Source organism: Cornus florida, unplaced genomic scaffold (genome assembly GCF_030987335.1).
Source record: "Cornus florida cultivar Cherokee Brave unplaced genomic scaffold, ASM3098733v1 CherokeeBrave_3.0.0_Hap2_Chr11, whole genome shotgun sequence".
Taxonomy (NCBI): domain Eukaryota; kingdom Viridiplantae; phylum Streptophyta; class Magnoliopsida; order Cornales; family Cornaceae; genus Cornus; species Cornus florida.
The window spans coordinates 68,008,044-68,031,553 of NW_026775581.1; the positions used below are offsets into that span (position 1 = coordinate 68,008,044).

The 23,510-nt window shown below is 36.2% G+C and overlaps 2 protein-coding genes across 2 annotated transcripts; one reads left to right on the forward strand and one right to left on the reverse strand.

Annotated features, from left to right (window-relative positions):
* The first annotated feature begins 5,222 nt into the window (after window positions 1-5,222).
* On the forward strand, window positions 5,223-8,509 carry LOC132286716 (receptor-like kinase LIP1). The gene is made up of 2 exons (XM_059789084.1): window positions 5,223-7,960; window positions 8,075-8,509. The coding sequence occupies exons 1-2, from the start codon at window positions 5,299-5,301 to the stop codon at window positions 8,254-8,256; spliced, it is 2,844 nt and encodes a 947-aa protein (XP_059645067.1). The 5' UTR covers window positions 5,223-5,298; the 3' UTR covers window positions 8,257-8,509.
* Window positions 8,510-12,441: 3,932 nt separating this feature from the next.
* On the reverse strand, window positions 12,442-22,192 carry LOC132285839 (uncharacterized). Its single transcript, XM_059788066.1, has 4 exons — window positions 21,741-22,192; window positions 20,143-21,069; window positions 18,075-18,819; window positions 12,442-12,969 (listed from the first exon to the last, which is right to left on the reverse strand). Exons 2-4 carry the CDS (start codon window positions 21,041-21,043, stop codon window positions 12,789-12,791), a joined length of 1,827 nt encoding a protein of 608 aa, XP_059644049.1. The 5' UTR covers window positions 21,044-21,069; window positions 21,741-22,192; the 3' UTR covers window positions 12,442-12,788.
* Window positions 22,193-23,510: the final 1,318 nt, after the last annotated feature.

Genomic DNA, 23,510 nt, shown 5'->3' on the forward strand with positions numbered 1-23,510 from the left:
AGGAGTGTTTTGGAAAAACAATCGAAAGCACGTTTGGGAACAATGTTTTGCTGTGAAAATGTTAGTTTTGGACCATAAATAGTTGTCAAAACAAGAAAAAATAACTTTTTGGTGTTTTGGTTTTGGGTCACTGTTCACAAAGTGTTTTAGCACTGTGTAAAATAAAATAAGGCCGCACCAAACATGTTTTTGTTGCTAAAATCAACATTGTAGCAGCTTTAAAACAAAAACAGCAGAAACAAAACGCATGTCAAACGGAGCCGTAGAGAACAAGCTTTACACTCCACAAAATTTTGAAATAAGTCCATAATCACTTTGAACGATTTAATAAAAGATTTGAATTAAAGAAAATATATGTAATCTCAAAGTTATTGTTAGAACCAGATCACATAAATAACGATATATCCAATATAAGAGGAGATAATCTTATAAATATAAATATGTGATAAATAATAATATTCTAAAAAATATAATTAAATAAATTAAATATAATTTCAAATCAGGGCATAAAGGCGCATAGTTACTTCTTGAAGATAGTTGAAGCCTCTCCTATGTACAATTGGAATATTAAATGGCAACACTATCTCCAAGATTTAACTAAGCCAAATTCAGCATAGTTGAAGCCTCTCCTATGTACAATCGGAATATTAAATGACAGCACTATCTCCAGGTTTCAACTAAGCAAGATTCAACAATTTGTATCCATAGAGTGGCATTCTCTGTAAACTCGTGTATGTCCACAGTAGAGTGACATTTTCTATAAGGTATTTTATTAAGCAACCCAAGGTAGTAGTTACAATTTATTTATGAAGGATTAAATAATATATTTAATGATGGAAGCTTATGAGTCAGTTAGAGGAAAACATCAGTTACCATATTGATATTGATATTAATAATTATGTTCATTTAATTTTGTAACTGATGAAGGGAGATGACAACTGAAAGTTAATAGAGATTCTTGAGAGCCATCACCGGTGAGCATCATCAAAGATAGGAGCGTTATATACTCCCTGATTAGGCAGTGGAATCTAGAAACTGATTAGGGTTAGATACAAGTGTATGTATTTGTGTGTATATATATATTGTGTGTGTGTGTGTGTGTGTGTGTGTGTGTGATGTGCTTGGGTTATTTATGGACTTCAATTATGTTTAGCTCACAAAGTGATCTGAGGTCGCTGGCTAATGAATGGCTGACCTAAAATGCGGGCGTGCCAAAGTCCTGATGGACTCGAATATTTCTTGCCAAATTATTCCTATCGAGTCGGGTTACCGACCTAATGTGATTCAAGCGAAAGTTGGAGAGTAGGAATAACCCTCTCCTTAAAGTTGCTATTGCCTTTAAAAAAGGACTTTAAACATTCAAGATAGATATCTATTAGAAGCAATATTAATTGGACAATAAATTTACCTGAATCTGCAAACCTTTCTTCATTGAACTTGACTGATTACAATGATGAATGAATCACAAACTCTTGATTGAAAATAATAAACTGAACTTGAGCAAATAAAAACTATGTGCTAAGTGATATGAATTCTAAAGGCCTGAACTTTAAATATGGTCCTAGACCCCTCCTTGTGAGACTTGAGTGGGTATTTATAGAAGCCTTCACCTAGTGTTGTCCCTTTCAAACCGTTTCTCTAGAAATTAATTGGTTGCAAGCTGAAAATGACTTCTTTTAACCATCTTGTTGAGCTGGTCAGGTTGACTGACTTGCACATCTCTCTATGGGCAGATACAAATATGTCTAACATAGTATTTTTGACTAAATGGCACATCTTCTTTCAAGTTTGATGATTTTGGTCTTCAAGCCATTTTCAACTTTATGCATCTGTAATGCTTGGCTTGATTTGTACATTGGCTTGGAATCATCTGATTACTAACAATTTTGACTTTCTTCATCAAATGTAGGTGAGAACCTCCATCTGTAGTTCTGAATCTCTGGACCTCTGACATGGTCAAGTTATCCTTTTTCTATTTCAAGTTTTCTTTAAGCTTCTAGACCTGACTTATTGGGTTCTTGAAATATTGGGATTCACAACCGGTTTTTATTTGAATTACACCAAAGATTATTCAAGTGATTATGACCCAAAGAACTATTAGATCCATCTTAAACTGAGCTTGTCCATCAATTAGGTGTACTCTCGATCATTGGTAGAAACTGTCGACCATGGTTGGTCGAGAGATTTTCTTAGGTCATAATGACTGAAACTCTTGACCATGACCATAGAAAATCTCAGGTCATGATGGTTGAGAAACTTTCTTCAGTCATAATGATCCATGGACCTCCATCAACCATAGTGGTCGATAAGACCTCTATCAATCTAGTGGTCAATGGACCTCCGTCAGTTTAGTAATCGATAGACCTCAGTCAATCTAGTGATCGATGGACCTTCGTCAGCCTAGTGGTCGATAGACCTCCGTCAGCCTTTAGTGACCGAGATCCCTTGGCCATTGTTAGCCATGAGCTCAACATCTTATCTCAGTCAAGAATTCCATTCTTCTTTAATCTCGACTTAATTCCAGCCACCATGATTAAAAATTAATCCTTCGCCCTGACGATCGTGGGCTAATCCATAGCTCAAATATCAGGTTTTTCGACCACGTGGCATAGTTACTTTGGATCATATTTTAGGTGTTAACAAATTAGTGTTGGGTTTTGGTTTTTTTTAAAAGGACCAAATTAGTTGGGTTAGTTGGGCCTTTTTTAAAACCAAGGTTAGGCTTAAAAGTTATATTTATTTTGGGCTGGGCATTATAATGTGCAAGAGATTAAAAGTTTTGAAGTTTTGTATGTGGACCAAATATAATATATATTTTCAGGTTATATTTTAAAATAAAATGCATTTTCGTGAGCGTAAAATGAGTTTTAGGAATAAAACAAATAAAAATACAAACCGAACTGTTAACTAGCCTGAGTCCACCACCAAATGAGTTTTAGGATCCTGGTATGCTTTACTACTTTTTAAAGCCCTAAGATGAAAACACCACCACCAAATGAAGTTTTGAAGAAGTTTAATTTCATTATTTTATGGCAGGAAATTAATAAGATGGAAAAGAGAGCAAAAAAAAAAAATATGATGACAGGAAGAGAAAATGGCAAGATATTATTGGCTTTTTTGCACATGATTTTTTATTACTTGTGGAAATGTATAGAATAGGAAATGAAGAAGTCTGTAGTTTGTATTCAATTCATGTAGGGGGCTTTTCACTCGAGTCTCGTGGACTAGTCGGACAAAGCCTAAACACAAAAAAAAAAGAAAAAAAATGTGTGCAATAAGTATGAATATGAGAGTGCGGTTGAAAGTTTTCAGACGATGAAGATTGAAGGGACCATACTTGAAAATAGAAAAGGAAAAAAGAAAAAGACATGCATGGATATTTTGACTCCTCTTAATTATTAGACAAAATGAAATAAATAGATTTGAGATATTCGACCTCTCATGTATTAAATACATGAAGATTGATGGGGCACATTCTTAGGCCGGCAAAACGGATGGCTCCAACCTGAGCCCAGCCCGAATAATTTTGGGCTTGGGCTACGTAAATTGTAAATCTATCCCAATTTGGGATGAAAAGTAAGAATTCGATTTCATTTCGGACTTGAATTACTCAGTAGGGTAGTCCAAAGTCCAACTCAAGCCCATTCCGAAGTGTAAAACTTAACAAACCATAATGAATGGATTATATATATGTATTTTCATCCCTAGCAATGAATTGTTTTTAGATTATTTTCGTCCCCGCCTGAGTTGAAAGATCGAAATTGCAAACGCAAATTCAACTCAAGTTTAAAAAATTAAAAATAAATTGAACTTGACTAGGTTTTGAGTTCGGATTAAAAAAATTTATAACTCGCTTTAATCCAAGTTGATCTTTCAACGTGCTCGAGTGACACACATACACATGATCTAAGTCATATAACTCTTTTAAACAGATGCCGCTCTATAGCTCCGCGCACACTCCCGCCCCTGCGTTCTTTGTACCCTGTGTGACTTAGCGTTTTTCTTTATCGAATTTCTTTTTGTATTTTACTTTTTATAGCTTATTCTATTATTGATTATTGTCATGTTTGGCAATTATCATCATGGTTATCACAACTTAGTACGACGTGGTTTTTCGTGCGAGCAGTTATGGCAAAGCAGAGAACGTAACTCGCGGGAACATATATATTTAAGAAAATAGACCCCAAAAGAAACGGACTTTTGAACGGTCACAGACTTCAATTCCAAAGAAGCCGACAATCAAAAAAGAAAAATAGAAACCATTTTTTTTTTTTTCCCGAGAAGGTCAAGATACGAACTTTTTTGTCAAATAAGAAAGTTCTTTGTTTTGATTTTGACCCAACCTCCGATTTTTTCCTTGGAATTTCCGTTTCCTTTTCTTCAGGTTCTAACCATTGTCATCTATAGATATACACCTTCCTCTGTATCTATCCACTTTTTTGGGTTGTTTCAGGTGCTTTTTGATACCACTACTTTGGCTGGTTATTTTATCTATTTTTCTGATTCACAATCAAGAGTTTGGTGGAAATTTGGATCTTCATTTGCAATACCCATATTGGTTCTGCTGGTTTTTTTTGACTGGATGGCGATGGATTTTGCTGAATTCTATTGGATTGTTAGCTATCCAATAGAATTCAGCGACTGATTGATAATTTGGTAGATGAAGGTACAGATTAGTCCTATTATCATTATAATTGTGTGTGCGCTTTGATTTTATGTGTCATATATGACTTTAGAATGAATTTGTTAGATCATGTATAATAATATATGTGCCTTGTTTTCATTTTCCTATGATCCATTTCATAGCTAAAAAACATTGATATCAGTGTGAATTATTATTCATTCATTCATTCAATCTCTTCTTCCTTTCATTTCTTATAATATATTGAATTATTAACATAATTGATATTAGAATGACTCTATTTGTCTAAGCATATATATGCCTTGTTTAAGGTTATATACCGCCTCTCTAGATCCCGCTAATCCTCTTCAGATACCGCAATGACGGAACTTCGTGCACTGAACTAGCCCTTTACCCATTACATTGCTTCCTATAACAATTATTTTCTTCCCTCCCTCCCCCTTTGGGAAAATTTTAGAATACCCCGGGAGTACCGTGCTAGGCTAGGCTAGGCTGTGGTGTTGCCTCTTTTCCTTTGCTGCTTTGTCATTACTGATCGTGTATTTTTCTTTTCATGCTAGGCTAGGCTGCGGTGTTGAAATCTGCAGAATTTGGTGGCGTTGTATCGTAAGGATTTGGCGTGAATTTTTACGTGAATTTTGTTTCTGAAAGCTGGAATGGATCAGTTTCGGCAGGTTGGAGAGGTTTTGGGTAGTTTGAAGGCACTTATGGTGTTGAAAGATGACATTTCAGTCAATCAAAGGCAGTGTTGTTTGCTGCTTGATATGTATAGCTTGGCCTTCGAAACTATTGCAGAAGAAATCAGAAGAAACCTGAGACTAGAAGAGAAGAACATGAAATGGAAAGCACTTGAACACCCTATGAGAGAGCTTTACAGGATCTTCAAGGAAGGTGAACTCTACATCAGACAATGCTTGGACATCAGAGACTGGTGGGGCAAGGCAATTAGTCTCCATCAGAACAAGGACTGTGTCGAGTTCCACATTCACAACATGTATTGTTGCTTCCCTATTGTCATCGAGGCCATTGAGACTGCTGGAGAAATCTCGGGTTTAGACCTAGATGACATGCAGAGGAGGAGACAGGTGCTCATGAGAAAGTACGAAGAGGAGTGGAATGACCCGAAGCTCTTTCAGTGGAAGTATGGGAGGCAGTACTTAGTCCATCGAGAGATATGCAGCCGGTTGGAGACAGCTTGGAGAGAAGATCGATGGCTGCTTCTCGAAACACTGAGGGAGAAGAAAAGTTTGGTACCAGCCACTTTGGCAAAGCATGAGCAGAAGCTTGGGGACCTACTGCTTAAGAAATTAAATGGTTCGGAACCATCAAATGAGAAGCTTTTGCCCAGTTGGATCTTAGTAGGAGCAAAAGATTATTTTGTGAAGCGAAGGTTGGGATCCGGGGCAAGCCGGATTAAGGAGATCCAGTGGCTGGGAGAGACTTTTGCTTTGAAACAATTCTTTGGGGAGATTGAACCACTAACTAATGAGATTTCTCTGGTTCTGTCTCTTTCACACCCCAACATAATGCAATACCTTTGTGGATTCTATGATGAGGAAAAGAAAGAGGGTTTTCTTATTATGGAGCTGATGAGCAAGAATCTTAGTACCTTCATAAAAGAGAATTGTGGACAAAGGAAGCGCATTCCGTTCTCTCTTCCAGTTATGGTTGATGTTATGCTTCAGATCGCGAGAGGTATGGAGTACCTTCACTCTCAGAAGATTTATCACGGATGTTTGAACCCGTCTAATGTCCTTATTAAAGCGAGGAATGCACCAGTTGGAGGTTACTTTTATGCAAAAATAACTGGTTTCGGCTTAACATCCATCAAGAGGTACAGAAATTCTCCAAACCAGAATTCGGACAACCCTGTTATATGGTATGCACCAGAAGTTCTGGCTGAGCAAGAACAGCCAGGTAATAAATGTAGTTCAATGTACACTGAGAAAGCTGATGTCTACAGCTTTGGCATGCTTTGTTTCGAGCTTCTGACTGGGAAAGTTCCATTTGAAGAAGCTCATCTTCAAGATGACAAAATGAGCAGAAACATAAGGGCAGGGGAGAGGCCTCTCTTCCCATACACTACGCCGAAATACCTTGCAAACATAACAAGAAAATGTTGGCAAGCTGACCCAAACTACCGCCCAAGTTTCTCATCCGTATGCAGGATTTTGCGTTACATCAAGAAGTGTCTCGTGATAAATCCTGATCACGGTCAGCCAGAAGCACCGCCACCACTTGTAGATTTCTGTGACATTGAAGCAGGGTATTCAAAGAAGTTCCCTGAAGAGGGAAATCCTGATTTGGCAGCAATCTCACAAATTCCTTTTCAGATGTGTGCTTATAGACTTGTGGAGAAGGAGAAGACTTCTGGGAGATTTAGAGACAAGGGTTGGGATTTAGCAAATGAAACATCATCTTTTAATGGGGATGAGAATGGGGTTGCCATGGAAGATCCGTTTCTGGCAGTTGATGAAAGATCAGTTTGTTCCGACTTTCCTGAAAGGAGACCTTTTTCAAGATTTAGAGAGGATCAAAGGTCCGTTTGTTCAGAAGCTCCACTGGGAAGAATGTTATCATCGAAAGGATTTGATCAAAGGTCAGTCCGTTCTGAATTCCCATGGAGGAAACTTGACCAAAGGTCAGTTGGTTCTGAGACTCCAGGGAGGAAATTCGATCAAAGTTCAGTTGGTTCTGAGACTCCATGGAGGAAATTCGATCAAATGTCAGTTGGTTCTGAGAATTCTGGGAGGAAAACTTTGTCAACTACAGCAGGTGATCCAGAGAGAAAAATGTTGCCAACAACAGAAGCTGATCAAACCTCAGTTGCTTCTGAGATCCCAAGGAAGAATAGTTTGTCCACAATAGCAGCTGATCAAGTGTCAATTGGTTCTGAGCCTGAAGAGAGGAAAACTTTATCGACATCAATAGTTGATCGGACACCAGCCATTTCTGAGTTTCCTGAGAAGGGAACTCCATCAACAACAGCAAACAATAAAAAGTCAATTTGTTCTGATAATCCAGAGCAGGCAACTTCACCAATATCAGAAAACAATCAAAAATCAGTTTGTTCCGAGTGTCAAGAGAAGAAAACTTCAACAACAACAACAATAGCATGTGATCAAAAGTCAGTTTGTTCTGATATTTCAGAGAAGAAAACTGTGTCAAGAAATAAAAAGTCAGTTTCTTCTGAAAATCCAGAAAAGAAAGTTGTCTCGAAGAAAGGAAGCAATCAAAGGTCACATCATTCTGTGATTCCAGAGAAGAAAGTCTCGTTGAAGAAAAAATTGAAAGATGTAAAGGCCAGCAAGGGTCCAGGTTAGTCTTATTACAAAACTGCAATCAAAGGTCAAATCGTTTTCATCTTCTTATTTCTAAAGCAATTATGGAACAACTAATACTACCAATCTAAGCATCTTGATTTGGTTACAGACTCACCAAAAGGACATTTGCCAAGATCACCATCACGGTCAACGAAAGGACATTCGCCTAAATCTTCATCGAAGTGTTCTTGTGCTCGCTGTTCAAAGATGAACAGAGAGAACCCCTTACCATCTTTTATGAGTCCGATTGGACACGTAAGAGATCACAGTGCAGACTCGGAGGAGACATAGTTTATCTTTCTTTCACCATTAATCAACCAAAGTTGCCAGACCTATACAGAACTTCCATACATACTGCAGGTTCTTCCAAAAGGAAAATGTGCATATAATTTTTGTTTCATTTTCCCACCATAAAAACAATGTAGTTTGCCTCTAGAAGGTAGGCGTAGTTGAACTTGCACACATGTCCTGTATCTATGTTCAAGAATAATCTGTTGTATATTACTAGCTGGAAAAAGATTTCTCTTGTTGACCATATGTTGCAATGCAGAAAGTGATTACCTTTGATAATGCACAGGTTGTCCAACCCTGCAAAGTTTCTGATTCTTCCAGGGGCTAAAATCTGCTCACTTCCTCAGAATCTGAGTTTCAGCAACATTCCATCATTTGATCAATGCAATACATTTATCTTTTCGCAGAGCCTGAAAATGTTTTAATGATGTAAATAAACTGAAGTACTTAATGATAAGTAAAAATAAGTCCCATCTATGCAAGTTTCTGGATACTGGAAGGAAATGATTGGAGACAAATCTAACTTTTAACATTTTATTGCATGAAGTGACTATTCTTATAATTATGAAGAAAAAAAAATGACTATTCTTATACTGCATCAGTGTCTAAACACTTGTCAACCTAAGTTTTTACCGTTGCATTACGCAACGGCTCATTAGATGCTAACCAAAATTCACAACAGCAGAAGGAAAGCATGATAGATAGGTTTTCAGTTGCAACTTGCAACAACCCAAACTTGCAAGCTGCAACAACCTAAATTTAGATGGAATATTGAGTTTTAATATATATTCTTCAATCAACTAAGAAAATATATATATATATATTCTTCAATCCTTTAATAGTACTTTTAATATATAATTCGTCAATTCTTTAATCAATTCTGGATTTCTCCCAACAGTGGAGGAGTTTGTTTGGGAGGTGTGATTTCCCACCATGATGGCAGCATGACATTTTAAAATTTGACAAATAACAATATAGCACATGCAGTTATATCTTAGAATGTAAAATCTTCATTTGCATTGAAAAAAGAAATACAGTAGCTGATTTTACTTTGCATTGTACAGTATAGGTGACCCTTTTATACTTCATTATTTATTCAGGTATAACCGTATTAGCATCTATACACTTGTCAACCTAAGTGTTTAGTGTTGCATTATGCAACGGCCCATTAGATGCTAGCAAAAATTCACAGCATCACAAGGAAAGCGTGATTTAGCAGGTTTTGAGTTACAACTTGAAACAACCCAAACTTGAGGATTTTTTTTTTTTTTTTTTGGTTTTTCCTTCCTAAGGAAGTAAGAACTTGGTTCAGCCTTTTGAGTTTCTTTGACAGCTTAATGCATCCTTATCAGGATCTTTCTTTTTGGGTCTCTCTGATTGCTTTAAATTTGGTTCAAGATTCGCTACCTATTTTTCTTTATATTTTCAATCTCAGTATGTTCCGTATGCAATCTATTTTACTTTGTAATATTTATAGTGGCCAATTCTTGTTGAGGTTGAAGGCAATGTTGTGTCCTTCTATGTGAGAATATACTTTTGTTTTATCAGGAAAGAAAAATTTGCTATAGCTGTAAAAGAGGGACTGCAACCCAATAAACACAAAAAATACAAAAGCAAAATATTCAGATGCCAACAACAAAGAACGAAAATTTGTCTCTTCAAAAATTTCAACCAAAGAACCAATAAAAATAAGCTTATGACACCATACAATGATCTCAACAGAATCTGGTTTATCCCGTACAATTGAAACCCCACCCCTCCAAAGGATATCCGATTCCTTTCTAACCAAATACACAACTGATATTCGTCATGGAAACTATAAAAATTCTTCTGTATATTCATCCAATAAGCATGCATCTATAGAAAAACCAAGCCATTTTAGGATTTAATGAAATTAATCATGGATCTTAAAAGGTCAAAATCTAGGTGCATTTGAAACGGATTGCTTGCTTCCACAGTTTTAAGTTTCAACTGAAGGTTCGAGACAATGTACAAAACATGTTTGAGACAGTGCACAAAGGGTCGAGGCTAGTTTCACATGGCTTATTAAGCTACAATGGATAATTTTTTAATAAAAAAAACACACCGGTGATATCAGTGACATGATATCACCAGAGCAGTCGATGAATTTTTTGGCAATGGCAACCTACTCAAACAAGTCAACTCCACCTATATTTCCGTGGTCCCTAAGCATCCTAACCCTTCTTCATTGAATGACTACAGGCCCATATCATGTTGTAATGTAATTTATAAATACATATCCAAGCTCTTAGCCCTCAAAATCCAACCAATTCTTCCATTCATCACAGAAACCACCCAAACAGCCTTTGTCTCCGGCAGAAAAATTAATGACAGCATATCGCTCACCCAAGAGCTTCTAAGAGGCCATCACAACAGTAACAAAGCCCCTAGATGTGCCATAAAGTTGGATATAAGGAAAGCATTTGACTCTGTGTGGGATTTCTTGATTGACTGCCTTTCTTTCCTTGGTTTCCCAAATGCGTTCATTGCACGGGTTAAAGAATGCATCTCCTCTCCTCCTTTTTTAATATCCCTGAACAGTGAACTGCAAGGGTATTTTAGAGGAGTCAAGGGCCTTAGGCAGGGGGATCCCAACTCCCCCTTCCCATTTGTTATACCAATGATCCAATGGATATTTTTTCCTCTGTCACCAAACACTTCATCTCCTCAAACTCAAAATTCAGGTACCGTTGGAGATGTAAGAACCTCAAAATCAGCCATCTAAGCTTTCTTATTCTGCCATGGTGACTTAGGCTTTGTCACTACCCTCAAACAGGCTGTCGACAACTTTTCCATTCTCTGAGGCCTCACCATTAATCATTCCAAAATCTCAGTTTTTCTCTCGAACCTCTCTTCTTCTGTTGAACTAATTGTCTTAAATTACACTCAAGTACCTTATAGCCTCGTAGACGTCTACTTGGGAGTTCCATTGACGTCTACAAGGCTAAAAGCCTCGGACTGCAAGCAGTTAGTTGAAAGAATAACCGGAAGGATCCAACTTGTAAAATCAGTGATAATTAGCAACCAAACCTACTGGTCATGCCTATTCTTACTTCCTAAGTCCGTGATTATTGATATTAACAGTGCACTCAGGAACTTCCTAATGTTCAGGTACAAGCTTGAAGAAAAAATAGGCAAATATTGCATGGTCATCAATCTGTAAGCCAAAGAATGCATGAGGACTTGGGCTTCCAAACTTTGGAATTATCAAACACGCGCAGTCCTAAGGCAACTATGTGCTCTACTGAACAACCACCAACAGAGCATCTGTTCAATGGACAAAATCTTATCTAATCAAAGAGAGAAGCATTTGGGAATTGAGCATACCTCAAAACTGCTCTTGGAACCAGCTCAGGCAGGTAGCTAGACCTTTTGTCAAGCACAAAATAGGCAATGAATATTATCTCTACTTCCCAAATGAATGTCCCCTTTGCCTGTAAAATTCGGAAAACCACATCCATCTGTTCTTCTCCTGCCGATTCTCGAGCTCCGTCTGATCCTTCATACAACAGCAATGCAATTTCTTCATCTTAACACCTGACTAGAACTCTCTTATCACTTGGACTTCTCACCATTGGAAACCCAAATCGTTCAAACACTCACTCCCCAAACCTGACCCTATCTGCATGTGTTTACCAAATCTGGCGCGAAAGGAACTCTCGGATTTTCAATAATTCAGCTTCTTCCCAGAACTCTGTACTCTACAAGATCATAGAAGCCATTCCGGCTGAGCTCCGATCTTCAGTTAGGAGGGCACTGCAAGAATGGAGTAACTCATCTTCGCCTGTACAGAGACCTCCTGTGATGCCTCCAGATTGAACTTCAAAACCGTATGTGGTAATTGATACAGAAATGGAGCCAGAGCAGAATGAATTTTGTCACGAAATGGATGCAGAATTGCAGATAGTAACCGACAACGGCTATTTGCATTTAAATTTTTGTTTCGGAAATGGGCTGCTAGCATTAGGGAACCACTGAACCCATTCATGTTTTGGGCCAAACTCAATTAACCCAAACGTCTTTTGTCTTTTGTCTTGTTGGGCCTAGTGCCCCATGTACATATTGAACTTATTCACCGGACAAAACTCTGTCAAGTGTCGAGTCCTCGTCAAGTTTGAGATTAGTTTCTAAAATTTTCTATAAGGGTGTAGAGATTGAAGAGAATTGAAGAAGAAATATTCAGAGATTGTTAGAATATACAAACACCACAACACTGGCACTACACTTCAGCATCTTTTAGCACAAATTTTTATCATGGCCAGCAATTAAGAGAGTGATTGAGAGAACCATATCATCAGAAACAAAACATGCCATATATCTAATTCTATATGTATACACATCAGACTCAAAAAAAAAAAAAAAAAAAAAACACACTCAGCCTACCGGGAGCTGTTTCTGCTTCTAGCATCAGGAGCTTAGTATGTATCAAACTCAAAAAGCATACCCAGACCATTGCAGCTGTTTCTGGGATCACCACGGATGCCACTCTGATCAGACTAGTGAGAGTTTATCTAAGAGAAGAAAGGATCCTCCTTCCTCCGGTAAATCTCAAACAACTGTGTGGCGTAATGTTTGGCAAGTCTTCTACAATCATCAAGACCCTTTGGGTCATATTGCTGCAACTCCAAAACTGATTTCTTCAGCCCACCTAGTGGATCCCCACCAGTAAGAAATTTGGCCAAAGCAGTTCCCCTGAAAGGAAAAAAAAAATACGTGGTAAAACAGAAACCGAGAAACTCAATACAAACATACAGAAGAATATATATTACACAACAGCTGTGAATAAATAAAATTCAATGGAAGGATTTTATCATTAAATAAGCCAGGGAATTCTTAAAACCAAATCACTTGTGCTCCATAATTGTATTGCAGGCTTAATAGAAATACTATATAGACCAAGATCGAGTAAATTTCAGTATCAACAAGCAACCCTCTTGTTCAGTTTAGTTGTAGTAAGGGAAAAGGGTGAAGAAAGAATCAATATTAATAATAATTAAGAAAAAAAAATAGACTTTTGACAAGTTCAACGAAATCCATGGTGAACAAAAGATCATAACTGGAAATCATATTGGACAAATATTATAATGCTTATACACACAATAAATATCTTCTTCTACAAAATATTGAGAACACAATAACTTGCTTGAATTGGTTATCGGGCTCTTACACGAACCAATCATGAATGTAACATTGAATAAAGCCTAAAAACAACATTAAAAAAATCAGCTTCAGCTGGAAGTGGCAATCCTGATTGGTATGCAGCAAGTAGGCTTGGGTTAAATAACTAACCTTCCCTCAGGTTTGCCATAATTACACGGATGAAACTTTTCAAAAATCTTGCACCGAGTTCCCCAAGGTTTGGGCACTTGCTACAAATACCCCCTCCATCCAAAAATATGTTAGCTCAGTACAAAATATTGCATCATCATCATCCTTGCCTTAATCCCATATGAATGGGATCAGCCACATGAACTCTCTCCAATCTTTTCTATAACATGCCATTTCACCTACAATATTTAACTTTTTAAAGTAATTTTTAATAACCTCATCCCATGCTATTTTTTATCGCCTCTCTGTCTCTTACCTCCTACTACAACTAGTGTTCCTTGTTTGACCGGCGCATCACTAGGTCTCCGATATTCGTGTACAAACCATCTAAGTTTACTTTCTCTAATTTTCTCAATAATGGGTGCCACCACTAATTTCTCTCACACTTTCATTATTGATCCTATCTCTTCTAGTAACTCCACTCATCCACCTTAACATTCTCATTTCCACTACATGAAGGCAATATTCCTGTTTCTTTTTTAGGGCCCAACACTCAGCTCCATATAGCATAGTTGGTCTCATAACGAACCTAATTTTTTCCTTTTAGCCTATGTGTCATTCTTTTATCACATAATATCCCACTTGTTTGTCTCCATTTTGTCCAACCTACCATTCTACTAGTTATATCCCTATCTATCTCTCCACCATCTCGTATTATCAATCCTAGATAACGAAAGGGGTTGTTTTAGGTAAACTTTTGGTTTTGAAGTGTAATCATTATATTATCAATTTTCAAATCTTTATCAAATTTACACTCCATACACTTGGTTTTAGTTCGACTAATTCTCAATCCATTCGATTCTAGAACATTTCTTCGCATTTCTAGTTTTATTGTTAAGTTCTCTTTAGAGGTATCCAAGAGCACAATGTCATCGGCAAACATCATGCAACATGGAATCTCATTTTGGGATTCTCTTGTTATTTATCTAAGATCATTGCAAGTACGTATGGGTTTAGCACCGATCCTTGGTGCAATCCTACGTGTATGGGAAACTCCCTAGTGTCACCACACGTCGTATGAACTTTAGTTTTTGTATTCATGTACATATCTTGAATACTATTTATGAATTGTAAAGGAAATTGTTTTCTTTGTAGGGCCTACCAAATTATATCTCTTGGGACCCTATCATACATTTTTTTGCAAGCCTATGAAAACCACCATATGCAAGTGTTGTTGCTTACTCCTACATTCTTCATCTAATTGTCAAAGTAGGTATACAGCCTCCATTGTTGATCTCCCCGGCAGGAGTCCGAATTGGTTATCGAACACCATAGATTCCTTCCTTAGTCTTTATTCTATTACCCTTTCCCAAAGATACTCATTAATTTAATTCCTCTATAGTTGCCACAATTTTGTATATCTCCATCATTTTTTGTAAATTGGTACTATTGTACGCTTCTTTACAAAAAAAATTGCATGATCTAACCAAGATACACATCCCTCCATTGAAATGACTTTATTGCCCTTACAATGACATTTAATTACCAAAAAAAATTTATTTTTATGGACAAAAATACCCTTCTCCCCACCTCTATTTTTCCGTCTCCACCCACAATTGCCCACCCCTTCTCTCTTCCTCTCTATCTCCCTCTCCACCCACCACCACCAACAGCACAATTGAAAAAAAAAAATTTCAAACAGAACAAGATATAAAGTCATATATATATAGAGACCCATATATATAATAGTTTAACCCATATATGTAAAGTTATAAACCCAGTTTCAACAAGAACATGAATCTAATATATATAAACCCATATATACACACATATATACATGTTCGTGAATATTCAGATTGGCTTTTCCGGTCTTATAATATATTTGCCGACCCATCAAAAAATCAATCTCCCAGGTTGATGAAACTAACGACCCATTTTCTGACGCAACTAGGTAAATATATCTATGTATATGCATTTTATGTAAACAATATGAAGGGGTCTTCTGTGTTGAAAGCTTTAATGGGGTTACATTTATGTAAGCAATTGAAGGGTTACATATATATATATATATATATATATATATATATATATATATATATATATATCACATTACATGGGTTTACTCAGGTTTACCGATTTAGGTATGTGATTGAAAGGAAATGAATTTCAATTTTGAAGATGAAAAAGAGGAAGGGAGATGGTGCTCAGTGGTGGGGGTGGTGGTGATGGAGGAGTACGTAGAAGGTTTGTTTTATTATTATTATTATTATTTTGGTAATAGGATTGGATTAGATCGATGAATTGGGGCCATGATTAGGAGGGTGGTGGAGAGAGGTGGTGGCCACGGTTGGGGGTGGTGGTGGTGGTAGCAGGTTGAGAGGTTGTTGCCGCGATTGGAGGGTGGTGGAGATAGGTGGTGGCCGGGGTGGCGGAGGTAGGAGGTTGAGAGGTGGTGACCGCGGATGGAAGATGCTGGTCAGAGGTGGTGGCCATAGTTAGAGGGCGGTGGTGTAAGAGGTGGAGGAGAGTGACCAGGGAGAGGAAAGAAGAGAAAGATGAGATAAAATAAATATAATTAAAATATGGACATATCTTTTATTTTCCAAAAATTTTTACTCTTTTATTATTAAATTATTCAGGGTATAATAAAAAAATCACACAAAAATCTAACGTCCATAAGCCACAAATCGTGAGGGGGGGGGGGGGGGGGGTGTCAATGCAAGATTTTTGAAAAGTTTCATCCATGTAATTAGGGCAAACCTCAGGGGAGATCATTGTATTTAACCCATATAACTTTGTTTGTTCTGGGGTTTGGACTGATTGTGCTTGCTAGTCGATAGTGACTTACACAGGAATTCAGATTATTTTCTCGTTTCTAATAAGTATTATTTAAAGCAAATTGTACTTCCACAAACCTTTTAGGGCCTTCATTTCTGAATAATCTCCCTCTTTATTTTGAAAATTATATTACCATCAAGGGCTAATTAATTGCAAAAGAGCCTATTCCCTTACAGTACAAAAAGATTCCATAATAACATTTTCTTTTTAAGTATTTATTTATTTATTATTATTATTGTTATTATTTTGGGTGGTGGGGTACTTAATGGGTAGACAATACAAGGTTGGCTAAAAACAGCAACAATCACAGTGATGAACAAATTTTATATAAACATTATAGTTGGAGTGACAACCACCTAGATCTTCCATACTTTAATTCGAGTAATACTAAGTAATGCCCAAATTGCAACAGATCATTAATAATACTATACCGAACCTCAATTACTAAAATACAAAACTTTCATTGAAATTACACATAGGTTGCCAAACCTGATTCCAAAGCTATACTGTATGAACATGGACACGAGATATGGATTGAAATGGACGAAATGACATGACAAACTTTTTGAGAAATAGGAAACAAACTAGTCGAGGACATGACAAGAAATAAAACATGCAGTGTGCGAATGCATGCATGCATGTTCTTTTTATCCTCTCGTATAGAAGCTAAGGCAGACATGACTATTTATTGATGATACTATTTCTCAAAATTTGAGAAACATTAACTATTCTTTTACATGTTATTCCTTCTAAATTTGGGGCCTTGGAGCAATGCTAAGGTTGTTCCATTGTAACCTAGAAGTCACGGGTTCGAAACAAGAAACAACCTCTCCCCATACGGAGGTAAGTCTGCATATTCGACCTTCCCAAACCCCACAATGGTAGGAGCCTCTTGCACTGGGTTGGCCCACCTTTCGAAACTTGACACCTAAGTAAATAACCTGTTTAAGTTTTTAAAATTCAATACTAATGAAATACTCTATGAATTATTAATTTCAGTCCTTATTTTGTGAAGTTCACAATTGTTTATGTAGAGAGAGGTGAGGCGTCCATGCTGACGATCAAAGTTGTTTAGCATTCTTTCAAGAAAAATTCAGGGTATGTTCAAATACGGATGACGCAGAAAATTTTGATATTAAAAGGATCATGATTAAAATTAACATCCATCCATTGAAGAAGAATATACATCCAAAATTTGTGTGAATGTGAGCGTTTGAGTGAGTGAGGCAATAAATAAGCTTTTTTCCTTTTTATCCTTCTTTTTGTTTTCATAAATTCTTTTTCTTTTCCAAACATTGTGTGCAAACATAATTTACTTTCCAACGGAGTTAATTTAATAAAAACAACTTACTCTTTAAATATCAATCATATAAGATACCATGATAAACAAACTCAACAAGAGTTCTTCTTTTTTTTTTTTTGATAAGTCAAACTCAACAAGAGTTCTTCATTAGATAAAAATGAAAATGCAAAAAATAAATAAATAAATAAAATATTACAATAAATTGTAATTTTTAGAAAAAAGCATAAAAAGAAAACATTTTCTTTCACCATAGAAGGACAAATTAATTGGTACATAATATGTTATCATGCAATGTACTAACATTGGTAGGAAACAATCCAAATTCATCTAAATGAAAGTAGGTAGTAATGATGAAGAAAAAAAGTAATCCTTGCCTCTTTGGTCATACCTGATTGCATCAAATTGGTTAAATCCTCTGTTTTCGGAATACAAGGGACCCTTAATGGATTCCTTTGTAGAGTTTTGCTGTCTATAAAGAGCACAAATTGCATTCATACAGAGTTCAGAATCCCTCTCAAACGCTAAAAGCATGTCAGGTTTAAACGCCCATTTTTCACTGTTTCTCTTTCTCCAGAGCTCTGCAACCATGTTATTCATGTCAGAATCAGTGCAGGTTCCATCTCCTGAACTGGAGCTGTCTTCACTATCAGAGCTAATTTCATCCGGTATAAATTTGCTCAAAGGATTTCTGACATTTTGTTGTGCCTCAACTTTCTCTCGACATCGTCCTATTAGAACTGGTCTTTGCCTTGGAGGGGAGACAGCTTTTGCTATATCAATACTGCCAGAATCAGGCATTGCTCTGTAGGCATCACCAGGAGAAGTCTTATTCCCATAAATCAACTGCTTAATTGGCTTTGTTCTACGTTTTGAAATTAGGGTATTATCATCATCATCCTCACTTGGACTGAGATAAGAACACGAAGCTCGTTTTCTTTTGCTCATTTCCTTTACTACGGGGATTTCATCATCGCTGTCATTGATCTCAATAACAACTGCAGGCTCAGGTTTCTTATTAACTCCCATGGAAGAACCTTTCAGTTTGTCAGAGGTCTGGAGACTCTCCACGTCAAGCACCAACTCCTTTTTAATGACAACTTCATTGTCACAAGCCCTGCTCATTGAATTCGGACCTGCAATGCACGTATAGATCAATACAAGAAAGAACTGGCATTGTCTTTATGATTTCAAAAAGTTACTTGTTTCCAAACATACAAAAACTAAACATATAGAGGGGTCCTGGTTGAGATAGGGGCAGAGTGTGCTACTATGCTAAAACTCCTAGCCGCGGGCCTTGTAGATGGATGATAAAGAAAATAAGTTCTTGCTTGCTATGTCCCAACCAGGAGCTACAGTCCAGCTCTGATGAAAGACCAAAACAAAAAATTACTTGATCCAGTAGAACTACAATGGACTTACCCTGCCTCTGCTGCATATAGCTGATTCAGGATAGCAACCAAACCTAAGTTGCATAAAGCGCAAGAGCGCCAATGTCTAAAATATTTTGAGAGCGGGAGCGTCTCTAGAGTGTGTGTGTGTGTGTATTATGTGTATATAATTTTTTATTTTTTTTTAAATCCTTCTCAATTCCTATTATAACAACAATTATGGTGTATATGTAAACCCCAAGTTAGGGGGTTCAGTTTTCCAATCCTCGGACCTATTGGGATGAGCCAAGTATACTAACCAATAGGATGGCTTTTACTTCTTGTATAATTGACTGAGTTAAAATATATATCACTTCATATGATTAATTAATAATAACGACTATAGATAAATATCTTTTTATTTTTAAAATATTCTTATATTAAAAAAATCCATCAAAAATATTTAGACTTTGACCCGCTGCTCCTGCTCCCGATCTATTGCAAGAGTTGGGGTAACCGACTACTCACAGGAAAAACTATTGAACGGTGACGGTAAGGAAAAATACTCTGTAGTTATAATATCAGATTAATAAAATATTTCAAAGTAAATTTGGGGGATCTCAAAAGGTAAAAAAGCACATCAAAACATTTAAAATGCAAGATTTTTTTTTTTTGATAAATTAAAATGCAAGAAAATTCAATGTACAAATCTCCATCAAAGAAGAACCAGCATATACTTTATGCAAATCTGGGGTGATTTAAAGCTAACAAAAGCAAATTGAAATATCTAAAATATACAAGAAAGTTCAAAAATCAATTCTTTGTCAGAGGTATAGTGGACAAACAGTTTTTCCCTCTCTTCAAAAAACTTTTATTCAACACTGTTATCAATCTTCATTCATTGTCATAACCATTTCTCCTATTACAACTCACAATGTTTATAATGCTCAGAATATCTTTAGCGAATCACTACAGTAACAATTGTAATAGAGGATCACTCAGACTACCTTATTCAATATTCAAATTCCTCAAAGATTAAAACATGAACATTAATTTATAAACCGAAAGTGATAAGGAAGCAGTTAATACCTGACAACTGTAAACCATCAATTTCAGTTACTGGATCAGTAACAGAAACATGGGAATTTGATACACTCTCTTTAATTTGTGTATCTAACAAGTTGGTACTGCTATTACCAACACCTGTTTCATTTTGGGATTTCCCATCATCACAGGTGCCTTTCTCTATGATATCCTCTTGTTGAACCTCTTCATGGCAATTTGATACACTCTGTTTGGGCCCACTGTTTCCGGCTCCTGTTTGATTTTGGGGTTTGCCAACATCACAGGTTTCTTTCTCCACAATTATTTCATCAGAAACAGGCTGCTGTGATTCCAAAGCCTCATTTATCTGGGTCTGAAGAGACAAAGGGACTCCGCTCATCAACGTTGCAATGTCCTCCTCCAACTGCAAAAGCCGCCGTTCGAGCTGTCCAAACTTTTTCTTCCAAGCTTCCATCTCACCCTCAGCTCTTCTCTTTGTCGCATTCGAGCACTCCAAATCCGTGCTCTTAACGTTTAATTGAAAAACGAGCATCCTCTTATCAGCCTCGGCCTTTTTAGAATCCTTCAACAGGTTTGCATTTTTATCTTCGGCTCTTCTCGCCCTATCACTCTGAACCTTTTGATCTTCCTTAGAGCGAATGACTTGCTCTCTGAGATCATCACACTCTCGTTTGTATTTCTTCAATTCATCTTCGGTCTCCAACTTCGCCGATTCCAATTCATCTTTTTTCTTTTCCATCAACTCGAACTGTTTCTTCCAAATCTCAATTTCTTTGGACATATCATTTATATTCCTCTTCAGGCTCTCTTCGCGAGCAACTAAAATTTGTTGTACCTTGTCGAAATCCGAAGGCTGAAAGGCTGATCTCAGCATCGAAATGAGGTTTTGGGCACTTTCAGAGCCCAAACTGGACGCTGAACTCATCTCTGTTTGTATAATCTAGCAAAAACCTGAGAAAGAAACCAATTATAAATCTTCAACATTTCCTATGTTTAGCGAGTTAATGAAGAGCTTGCTATATACATTACACGCATACACACGCATATAGAAAGAACCAAACACCACCAAACTCAATTTATGTGATGGTTTCTTTAAATGTTTTTCCAAAACCAAATTCTTTTCATATGAAAAAAGGTGTAGATAAACATCATTATTTTCCCTTAGGCTAAAGTTAAACCTTGATAAGGCGATTCTAGAGAATTGATGGCAGGGAAAAAATAAAAAATTAAATAACTATCACTTATTAAAATGGAGCTCACAAATTGTAGAACAGCGAGTTCTAGGCTCCTAGCTAGGCTTTTTCAATATCGTTTCTTTGAGAGGAACAAAGTGGGGAAAGAGTAGAAAACTCAATGGTTGGTTTGGAACTCTTTCTGAAAATGGCCAAGTGTGTGTGTGTGTGTGTTTATATGTACTTAGGGTTCTCTTTCCAGTTAGACAGTTAGTAAATGATACTTCCATGAAAGACATAGGCTACTTTACCCATAAAAATGTAATCTAGCAAAAAAAACTGAGAGAACCCACTTTAAATATTCAACATTACTTATGTTTAACGAGTAAATTGAGAGCTTGCTATATATATACACACATATATGGCAAAATTTGTAGAAAAAAGATTTACCTGGTTGATCGGTTGTTTGGGGTGGTCTGAAACAAGAAATAGAGGGCAACCCAGTACGATTAAGATGATCTTTAGATCAGATTTCTTGTTCATCAACTAGCTTCGCCGTATTTGTGCTTTCTTTGAGTAGTTTGTGGTCTATTCTTCGTTCATGGGTTCTTCGTGCAACAAATGAATGCAAATGGAGAGAGGACGAGCAAACCCTAACTCATTTCTCTCTTTCTTTCAGATACAGAGAGATTCGAACGGGCCTTTTGTGAAGGAACAGACATTTGCTTGGAAGCTCCGTCGAAACGCCGCGTTTGACTGTTAGAATACCTAGAAATGTAGAAAGAGAGAGTCTAGAGATAGAGAGAGAGACTGGAGGGGTTCAGAACTTCACCGGGTTAGAGAGAGAGTCTCTGCACAGAGACAGAGAGAGGAGAGAGAAAATCGATAGGCGTAGAACTTCATCGAATATAAAGCGGGAAGTTCTATTGGGACAACCACGTGAACTTTATGAACCATTTCGAGTGATTAAAAAAATGAGACCATTTCGAGTGATTAAAAAAATGAGACCATTTTGAGCAATTAATATTTGTGCAACTTTTTTTTTAATGACAATTGTCCAACTCACCAACCCAAAAAATAACAATAATAATTTTCTGACTCAATTTGAGTCATGAATGCATGTTTAATCTTTTTTAATCTTACAATTTTTAAAATTAAAATATAATGTGAGCACACTACTTCTGAAAATAACTCCAAATATAATATTGATTTTTGATTTTAAATTATGATGGTGTCATTTTTATTTTAAAATAAAAAAGTAAGTGAAAATGTTAACACGGTCGTGAAATGTGAATATTATTAAGTGAAATTTAGTTTTGTTTTTGTTACAATATTATGTCGAGGTTATTTATTTTGTGTACGTAATTTTCGGAGTTGATTTCTAACAAATTATAAATGTATAAAACTTTAAATCGAGTTCTCTACATATATTTTAATGGAATGGAATGTAATCACATGAACTATAAAAGATCAAATGAGAATTATCCTAACTATAAAATCCAGGGCTTACATTATCTAGCTTCATTCATGGCGGTCAAGAATGGCTGTGGAAATCAATTTTAAATTATGCAAGATTTTGAGGATAACTTGAGTTCCTTTGGTTTTTTAATGGGTATTTATGCTATTTATGAGTAAACTATTAATGAATTTATTGAATTTGCCTCTCAGATATGTTTTAAGTGATATATACGAGTCCACTTAAAACATATATAAAGATAGATAAAAATTTCGTTAGTGTTTCTTTTGTTTGGTTATTAAAAAAATAGATGAAAGGGATGGATGACACATCCAATAACTATGGTTGAATGGATGGAAAAAGAGATGGAATTAATGGATAAGGCCTGAGGCGCCTAATGAATGGAAGGTGCTTCTGTCACTTTTTGTTAGTTGAATTGAAGGAATAGTAAAAATTATGAATGGGATGACACTTAATTTTTTTTATTCGGTTGATAGGACTGGAAAGATATTTTTTATATAATTTTTACCAATATACCATCATTATATAAAATTATATATTTATCTCAAATATTTAGGAAGGTCATTATATAAAATTATATGTTTATCTCAAATATTTTGGAAGGTTAAAAATAAGGAATGGAAAGATATTTTTTATATTATTTTTACCATTATATTCTCATTATATAAAATTATATGTTTATCTCAAATATTTAGAAAGATAAAAAATACAAATTATTTATTTGTGATAATTATCCATTAATT

What these genes read in the sequence shown, in the direction of transcription:
- LOC132285839 (XM_059788066.1), bottom strand. Translation starts at nt 21,043, where the DNA reads ATGAGTTCAGCGTCCAGTTTGGGCTCTGAAAGTGCCCAAAACCTCATT. An exon ending in TGATGGTTTACAGTTGTCAG is followed by an intron (nt 18,820 to 20,142) that starts GTATTAACTGCT and finishes CGTGCATTGCAG; the next exon opens with GTCCGAATTCAATGAGCAGG. An exon ending in AACCAATTTGATGCAATCAG is followed by an intron (nt 12,970 to 18,074) that starts GTATGACCAAAG and finishes TTTTCCTTTCAG; the next exon opens with GGGAACTGCTTTGGCCAAAT.
- LOC132286716 (XM_059789084.1), top strand. Translation starts at nt 5,299, where the DNA reads ATGGATCAGTTTCGGCAGGTTGGAGAGGTTTTGGGTAGTTTGAAGGCA. An exon ending in AAAGGCCAGCAAGGGTCCAG is followed by an intron (nt 7,961 to 8,074) that starts GTTAGTCTTATT and finishes ATTTGGTTACAG; the next exon opens with ACTCACCAAAAGGACATTTG.